At 24.4% G+C, this 10,394-nt stretch overlaps 1 protein-coding gene across 2 annotated transcripts in view; it reads right to left on the reverse strand.

Moving 5' to 3' along the window:
* LOC112591463 (protein eva-1 homolog C) overlaps nucleotides 1–7,573 on the reverse strand; it is a 226,458-nt gene extending 218,885 nt beyond the window's left edge. For both annotated transcript variants that reach the window (XM_025335311.1, XM_025335303.1), the window contains exon 1: nucleotides 7,284–7,573. In XM_025335311.1, coding sequence (XP_025191096.1) covers nucleotides 7,284–7,371 — 88 coding nt within the window. In that variant the 5' untranslated portion in view covers nucleotides 7,372–7,573. The remainder of the gene's footprint in view (nucleotides 1–7,283) is intronic.
* Between the last annotated feature and the right edge of the window lie 2,821 nt (nucleotides 7,574–10,394).

Here is a 10,394-nt window from a genome sequence, read left to right on the forward strand (position 1 = left end):
GTTTTATTCGCCCAAAATTAAATAATCCATGAAGATAAAACACAAGTGAAAAAACATACCCCACAATTAGCCTCAGTTAGATATGAACTAAATTAGACTAATTTCAAAATAATTACTAACAAAAGACAAGTAGAAATTGCACCAGTAATTCAACTATTCGAAAAATAAAGATAAAAATTTTAAAATATAACACATGATATTTTACTACATTATAATAAATAATGTTTTTTCAAGATTTAACTTATATAAATTAAATGTTTTATAATGTCATTATTAAAGTAAGATATTAAACAAAATATCTATTAAATAGTGACTAGTAGGAAGAAAATTCGAATTTTGGTTTTATAAAAGTAAACATGAGTATTGTTTTTAACTAAAGAGAAGAATTATTCAATCAATCAAAATAATTCGTATCGACAATGTAAAAAAAAAAAGAGAGACGATTTTAACAGAAATGTATTTGATATTCAAAAAACAAATAAAACTCGGTCTGGAATAATACCACTAATGGTTACGGTACACCACTCAACAAAAAAAAAGCTCAAAGTTCCTACTAAAAAAAAATCCTGTAAAATTGAATGACGCATATAAACGTCCTGATTACGTTTCAAGAATGCCAATTATCATTGTTGTTACTCACATTAAAATAAACAATGATGAGTTAAATTTAGAGTACTCACTGAATACTCTTCTAAGTGTCTTACAAAAAATATATACAATTTTCCAAAACATAAAAAAAAATATAGAATATAATTTTCCCACATTTGACATTAGATTTATTTTCTCTCAAAATACATGGACTTACTTGGACTTATACGGATATAAAGGTTTATCTCGTATGTTTAAAAGGAGTATTTTTAGCGTTCAACGACCATTCAAGAATAATTTTTGGTGTTTGCATATACAAATTATATTCAACTCTTATATGTTATGTAGTTTAAAATTATTATTTTTTTTTAATCGATATAAAAATATTTAACAATATTTATATATTAATTTATGCAGTGTGGCAACATTAAATCATTCCAACTAGAAAAGATATAAAATTATAAAATTATTTTACGTACAAATAAGGCAAAGAAGAAAAATATTTGTGAGAAATTATATTCAAACAACATTTTTATTTTTCATAGTTATTAAATCTTAGTTTATCCTACAAAACATGATTCGAATATAATTTTTTAAGTATAATCATTATTTTTTAAACAATACAAACCATGTACAATTGTAACTGAATATGTGTAGAAAATAACGTCTGTAAATACCTGATATAAAGGTCTAATGCGAACTGGCGGCTTACATTTTAGTAGAATTACGGAAGGACTACCATATGGTTCAGAAATATGGAGTTCACGTGTCGCACATGTAGACGGTTAGTTCATAATAATATGATGTGTATATATATATATATATATATTCTTTGAGCTATACTTGGCACACGCACCCCATTGAGAAACACACCTTTCAAATTCTACACGTTTCTAAACACAGTGTGGTGCCGCAAGAACCACACTAATACTATCACGGTATTACACGGTGTTTATCTATCTTGTACCACAAACGATTTAAATAGTAATATTTAAACGTATTACACAATATGTACCGAAAAACGACCGTTGGTCTACTTTCCATCACTTGCAAATTGGCTTTTATCAAACCCAATGATAACTTTACAAATAACGACATTCAGTAAGAAAAACAAATTCGGTTTTTGTCTTTTTTCAAAATCTGCAACACCAAAGTATTTAGTAAAACAGTGCACATGAAAAATCACACAGGAATAAATCCATCTTCATGAGTTGAAGTCGTAAATTCTATTCAACGAATGACAATCTAACGAAATGCATGGAATTTCACACTGGATAAAATTTGTTTTCATATAATAGGTAAACTATAAAGTTCGAGTTTAATAAAAGACACGGAGAACAATACAAAATAAATAAGCAGAACACGTTAGTACATTGTACATTTAAAAGTTTCTCACAATATTTCGATAACTGCTGAGAACTTACAAAATAGCTTAACATATTATGCACCATATTACCGCCGTGCTTATTTTTCAATCTATAAAATTGCGATAAGAAACATTTTAATAACCACATACGAGTTTTGATTAAAAATAAACAATTTTTTTTTAAATGTTTAAAAATAATAATTTTAAAATGTTATCTAATTTTTATACATAAATCTCATATAAAATTAATAATGTTCTAGTAGTTTATTACAGTTGTCTGCAGTATAATATAGTAGAAATAAATAAAACACGATCCATTGTATTGTTTGAAGAGAAAAACTATTCACGTTTTTATCATCAACAAACATCACATTTACGTAACCTAAAATTATATAGTAATTCGTAATCATCTTAACAAAAGGTACCAAGTCACTTTTACTTGGTACTTATTCATCTGAAGTCGTTGAAATTAGGGTATAAATTATATAATCTAAAGAACAAAATAATACTTTAAAAATCTAATGGGATGTAAGTAAAAAACTCAATTTTTCAAAAAATAAAAATATTGATTCCATCTAAGATTATATATTTCCAAGATATGATGTATTTATATATTTTAAAATTTAATGTCATATTTATATTTTTTTAATGCAACTAACAATTAGAATAAGAAATTTATATTTCTACTTAGTTTCATACTCGTTGATTTTTTTGCTGACATACGTACAAAATATATTTTTTACCATTATTTTTACTACTTAAATATGCTCAAAAATTCTCCGGTTCGTTATGTTTGTTGAAAACATTTATGATATACGATATTTATGATTATTTCAGTGTAAAATACTTATAGTCGAAGCATTTTTTTTCTAACTTTATATTAATGTTTTTTCATTTAAATAAAAAATGTTCATAAGTTAAAATTATTTACAAATTAAGTTTTGACAAAATAAAAATATTTTAAAACAGAGGTCATGTAATAAGAAAAGTAAAAAAATAAGCTGATAGAGGTAGTTAGTAAAAGAAAATTAAAAGTCGCAGATCGTGTCTAACGACGAACAAACGTTCTACGGTTCATTAACGTGTTATATATAATTATTCCACCTACATAATTCCTTTATAAATCCAAGGCACACACACAATAAATTACAAAGAACAATTTTAAAACAAAATAACTAGGTAACAATTTGAGCCTTGCTTTAATTAAAATAAGAACCATAATGATATGTTAAAACTTTTCATAATGACTCTGCATTAGGATATGGGTAAAGAAAAAAATACACCTATTTTCAATCCAATATGTCAAACATATATGCAGTGCGTAATAATATTATTGTCAAAAGGTTGTTTTTATGAACATTAAAGTTCTTTTATTTTTTTCTAATTATAACTCTTAATTAGTGAATTTGAGTGGTTAAACAATATGTAGTATTCACACTTCATGTTGGAAAATTAATTAACTGAAACTAATTTAATTTCGATATTAAAACTAACACTATAACCGAATTAAAGCATAATAAATAAAAAGTACTATATTTACATCCATAGATACATTTTTAAATCTATATCTTAATCTTTAATAGTTAAATATCAATCGCATGGTATATAACATTAACATATAATTTTCCCGTAACTGTTGAGCTATCATAATCGTATACTAGTAGCTTTTTAACTAAAAACATATTATTTATCTAAATAATCACTGTTTTAAAATCTTTACAAATTTTAAAGCGTAAACTTTAATTTAGGTAATACTGTTTTGATTAGATACATTATGCAATAAGGTAATTTGAAAAAAAAAATTTTAATTGAATTTAAACATTATACAAATACAACCAATAGTTTGAACTAAAAAATCATTTAACTACTTTATTTATTATTTTTATATACACATATTTTAATTGCTCAACACAACAACAACAAAATTAGATATTGTTTTTATTTTGAAAAAACAACAATGTTTAAAAAAACAATGAAATATTTAAATTAATACAAAACTATTACAGATTTTATAATTTTAAATGTTATAGGTACTAAATTAAATTTTAATCTATGAAGTTACTACATAAATCATTTTAGAAAAACTAATTTTACCACGAATTTAGTATTTAATATTCCCACATCTAACAAATAAACAAACAATTCTAGAAATTTTTCAAAAACTAAAATTAAATCAAAAAACACAATTTTTGAACTGACAAAAATATTGTAGCATACTACTTAATACTTGAGAAAATTTATTTTGAGTGAAACTGTTATAAGATTATCTTACATTTTTTATTCGATTATAATCTCTACCTCCATAAAAATTCTTACTTCAATAATAACAAAAAAAGCTATTAAACTTGTTCTTATAAATCGTTTTTCTTTTAAAATTTACTAAAATAAATAATTATTTTAGGTGTAAGTACAACCTACTCTCCCTATCACAAGCATACAACTATTGCTGGACTTGTCATTTATATTAATACCTAAAAAAATGGAAAATTCTACCTTTAATGAAACTTTAATTTACATTCAACAACTTATATAGGACTATAACCGCATACATTTAATTATCACAGTATTTTGAGTTTCATTATTTGATCTTTGTCGATAAATGTAAGATAAGTATAATCAGCCGTTTTACCAACTTTAATATTTTATATTACGGGTAAGAGATCGGCGGTTGTAATATAATATGTTTACTACAAAAAAATAATAATATTGTTTTTAAATTTGATATTTTTATATTTATAATTAATTTTAACCTGATAAATAACAAAAAAAAAAAATTGAATTGCTATGATAATTTTTTTATCATAAATATTCAATTTGAAATTACAATCATTGCATATTTTCCAAATTATATTAAATTAACTTAATTTAATAGTTATTTTAATTTATCGGTTGTTTTAATTATTAATTTAAAATTAATAGATATATATAACAACATAGCTTATAAATGGTGTAGAAAACTAAAATATAAATATGAATCAGTATAAATTTTACGTGACTATAAACACTGTTTTACTCTGATTAAAATAATGTGTATAATGTTATGATAGTTATGATACAATTATAATAATTGAGAATGATAACTATTCAATGTCCACATCAAATAAATTTTTAATTTTACCAAGAATAATATAAGGTATAAAAATTATATAAATTGCATTATCTACAGTTTATAATCAATTTCACACCAAATAATTACCATTTAAAAGTTAGAATACATTTACTTCCCCAAAAAATGTTCTTCAAAAACATATACTGTAAAACCAATAGCTTATTCGCTCCTCGCTCAGAATCTAAAAATCAAATAGGTCACAGAAAAGTTTGAAGTACCCAAAAGTCTAATAAAAATACGTAAATGCATAAATCGAAGAAAAAAAATTACTAATTATGTACATAATACACCATGACAACTCTATAGTGTCACACGTACACATTACCAGTGAACTGAACAATTTATCGGTCCAAGCACTAATTCTTTATTCTTACACATTATTACACAGTTCACGTACAAACTTTTTACATGCGCACTATAAATTTGTAAAGATTTTAAAACAATACACAATACGATGAAATTTAATGACAATAGGTTAAACTAAGTACTAATACTAGAGACTAGAGGTGTTTAGCCATCTATAAAACCAAAACAAATAATATTAAAACCTAATGATACAACAACATATGTGATTTACTTAATATATACTTTTCCAAAGTAAATAATTACTTATTAAGATGCTCCATAATACACGCACATACGCACTCATACTACTCCCTTTGTCAGACTTATTGTACTTACGCAATTCCGTACACACGACATTCATACAATTATAACAGCGATTACAGATTAATATTACATTAATTTATCTATTATCAGACTTATAAATGAAAAAATATTATATTAGTAGTACATCATTGGTAAAATATATAAACTTTTTCTGCATTCTAATTTTAAAGTATCGCATCGAGTTTAAAAATACGTACTAATAAAAATAAGCAACTTAAAGAATTTTGAAATTCGAAGTAGAAATCGTAAAAGAACTACCTATTGCAGAAAATTAGTTTTCATTAAATTATATAATTTAATTAACTTTAAGACATTAAGTTTTAACATAAACAGTTTTGGTTACACATAAACAAATAGACAAAAAGAACAAATCAGCGTATTGGTCATCTATTAAATATTCAATAAAGGTATAATTTAAGAATATACAAAATACGTACGATTATCATCTTACTAAAAGTAACAGATAATATTGTTAAATTATGTCATTTTAGTGCAGTAAAAAAAACTAATCAATAAGCTCTACTGTATCAACAGTGTAAATTCTCCACAAGTTTAAAATTGAGAATAGTTTATTAAAATGCATCTTTATAAAAAAATGTAAATTTGATAAAATGCCAATCACTTTTCTATACCGGTATTTTTATAAAATCTTAATGATTTTTAAAAAATTCATTCTTCTCTCAGGATCTTTTTTGAAATTTTATCTCAATTTTTATTTATGTCACTAATTCTGAAGTGTCAAAGTTCAAATTTATTCATAATTATTTCAAATACTACTTACAAGCATGTCAAAAAAAATGTTTAAAGCATATAAAAAAAATTAAGATATATGTACTTATAAACTACTTTATTACTCAGACCTATAGAAAATTATAATATATAATATATATACCTTTTGTAATAAATACACACTAATATATCAAACAAACTTAAATCTACTTAACTAAGTAGGAAATAGTGTTTGTTTTCGAATTAAATATGTATTGTGAAACTTTCTAGGTAATAAAATATTAAATATATTACGTATAGTTCTGTATTATTGTTCAATTAGGTGTATTAGATACCTAATAGGTAACGGTACAATTATAGTTATTGTATATTTACAATGTACAAAAGGCTATTAAAAATAAAGAGTGGTGTTAAACCATTATAATATCATGTAGAAAATACAATAAAATAGAAAATACCAAGTCCAATATATATACACCCTAAGTTGTAACTCAAAAATTGTAGGATAAAAAAATATTTACATAACCATATTCTCCCTTCTAAAAAAACATAATTTTAAAATGGTGCAACTACGAATATATATTAATATTTAATATATACACATATTTTTATGGTTGAGGGAAATTTTGCATATTGTGAACAAGAGGTCGGACAACGGTTGTGTATTACTTAATAATAATATTATACTCATGAAAATCATTAAATATTCTATTTTTGAACTTCTTTGTTAGTATGATGAGAATTAATCGAAATCTAAAATTTAAAAGCCATAAATTAAATATTCAACAAAATAACACTATATTGTTAGATATTGTTAGGCACCTAAATTATCCGCAATGGCCATCCGATGAAACGACAGCAACAGCAGCATCGCCATAGTAATATGGCGTAACATCATGGCCGTCTCCATCACTTAATTTAGGGCATATCACAAAACACTACCGCCGGATAACGTACAAAACATGTCGTTAATAAATTTCTAGGACATGCATATTATACGTCACGATAGAAATTTAAATCGAAAAAATCACGCGTAGTCTATCGTAAAAAATTCTGTGTTTTTGGTGAACGCGAGACAGAAACGGCGACGAACGAACGAACGAACAACATGAAAGCTGCGGGAAAACTGGCGACGGTGCACACACGCGGGTAGCAGCCACCGCCGCCGCTCCATCAGGAACTGTACCGGAAACATCACGCAACGCCCCTCACCCGTTTCCATCGCCCATACCCGCCGCCCGTCATGACCACAACCACAGTCCCTGATTAAACCAGCCAGTGACCACCCTCTATACGATATACCATTTGTGATATACACAAAACGATCGACGCATTATAATTATTATTGTTGTATGGGTACACTTCCAAATTTATTTTGACACCTAGTCTCATTATGGTCGTTATAAACTCTGACATGCTAAACGTAACATGATATACCTGAATGGACAGACAAACAGCGATTTTGTTCAAATACTCGACAATATAATAAACGATGAACTAGTGATTTTCCGAATCCGTTTTTTAATAATATTAACGTAGTCAGTAAAATGATATCAATCGACAAAATAGTAATCCTTCGGAGTATGTATAAACTCATTTTTCGTTTATTATTGATTATCAACGGTAATTAAACCACTATGGCACTATTTAAAGTTAAAATAAAAATAATGAATTAAACAATTTCAAAGGATTTGGTTTAAAATTAAATAGGCAAATTTTCATCGTTAGTCAAGAAGTTATATGTGTTATTATTAAGTACAATATTAGTAAATATTTTTATGTTTTACATATGAAACGTATACTAAATTTGATTGATTATACTTAGTTAATTAAAAATACTCTTTTTAATATTAACTATTAGACATTTTACTAATTAAAATTTAATAGAATCTTGATAATTTAAAATCTAAAATGATAAAGCTTAAATTTGAGTGATTAAATTACAAATAGAAAAGTCTTAGCCCTTAGGTAGAATATTATAATATCGACTCTTGTCCTCATTCTTCGCACGTACTTGTTTATTTATTTAATTAAAATAGTTTTTTATTGTTATTCATAAGATATAAGATAAGATTTTCTAATTTAAACTATCTACATCAATAAATATATTAGATTAGCAATTTTTTTTAATTATAATAGAAGCATATTATATTATTTGATTTTGATTTTATTAAGTACCTAGGTATAAATTTAAATTATAAATAAATAAATAGTTTGCAATAGTTTGTTATAACCTGATAACTTTTGACAATAGTTTTATTACATTTTAAATAATCATGATTTACCGCCACCGAGTGCAAATCTAGAAGAAAGGAAAGATTATATCATAATAGTGTGTATTTATTCATAATAAATAGTAAGAACCTTTTAAAATCCATGAATTTAAAACATAAATATAATTGTTCATATTGTTATTAAATTATTTCTATAATTTATTATATACCAAAATTACAACTGTATTTTTCTGAAAAAAATATCCCCCCTTAAAATATATAGATCCACATCTGACCACCACTATTTCCAATCAATACGTATACGTCATCTTTAAAAGTAACTAAACTAATATTCCATCGTTTATTGTAAAACAAAAATCATACCCCAGAATATAATAAATACATTTATATAGCCAAAAATACTATACATAGTAAAAAAAAAATGTTACAAAATAATAATATGATCTTATGGACCTTTATTTTCATATTATACATTTATAATATTTATAATTTAAATTATCATAGTATTTGTATCATTAATTTTTTTTTAATAACGAACACATCGATTGATTGTAATGTCGCAACCAATAATTAATAATAATTATTTGTATTTGATTTCTGATAACTGATGGTTATATGGCTCAAACATATTCTGCATTTAATATAGGTCTAAATCCATAATTATAATTAATTATATAGGTATACATATTGTTATATAATAACATGTACACATACCACAATATACGTATTTGTACTTAAAAACTATTTATCATTTTATTTTTTCACATTATTGTAAATGATAAAAAGTAAACGGCTAGACACACCTTATTATATTACAATTACTGAGTAATATAGCGTTTGTAATAATTAAAAGTTATAGTACACTGTCGTTTATTAATAAATTAAAAATAAAAACAGTACGTCATATAGAGGGCTTAAATAATTTGAAATACCATTTTATAATAATTATAATAACCTTGTAAATATATATCTTTAAATTTTTTTCCACTCCTATATTTTTATATAGCACATTTTTTAATTATACTTATATATATTATTTATTATTATGTACAAGATGATTTTTTTAACAGTAAGTACTCGTTATTTCAAAAAGTATTAACTTTTTTTTAGAAAGACACAGATTAGGTTAGATATGCATTCCTAAACATTTATATTAACCTTATTTTTTCACGCTTATTGTAATTTATAAACCAATTTTCAACTTTTAAATATTAAAGTTATTAATCATCATTATATAGTTTTAATTTCTTGATAATCTAAAGCAAAATACTTTTCTAAATACGTCAATTTTAAAATAAATCGAATATTACAAGATTTTTTTCTTTTATACACAAGTACTTATTTTATGTTCAACTGACCATGATTTATTATTTCTCTTAACTTAAAATTCAAGAGAAAAAAATTCGATCATATTTAAATAAATATTAATACGTCAATGGAATAATTAAGAATGTTCAAGTATTGGATTTTTTATTATTTTTTTGGTGAAATGAAAAAATAATTCGATAAAGTGATTGGTAGGTGTGTTAATATTCTCACGCATAGTCATGTATTAAATAGGGTTTGACTGATTAAGTTGTAACCACACCCAAATTCTTATTGAATCGTATTAATCCAATTTTAATCTACTTCATATTTTTATTTGTACTCCTTAATCAAGGAATAGCCGAGTAGATCAAACGTGTAACCACAACTTCTT

This window comes from Melanaphis sacchari, unplaced genomic scaffold (genome assembly GCF_002803265.2).
Source record: "Melanaphis sacchari strain LSU unplaced genomic scaffold, SCAv2.0 Contig0_pilon_pilon, whole genome shotgun sequence".
Taxonomy (NCBI): Eukaryota; Metazoa; Arthropoda; class Insecta; order Hemiptera; family Aphididae; genus Melanaphis; species Melanaphis sacchari.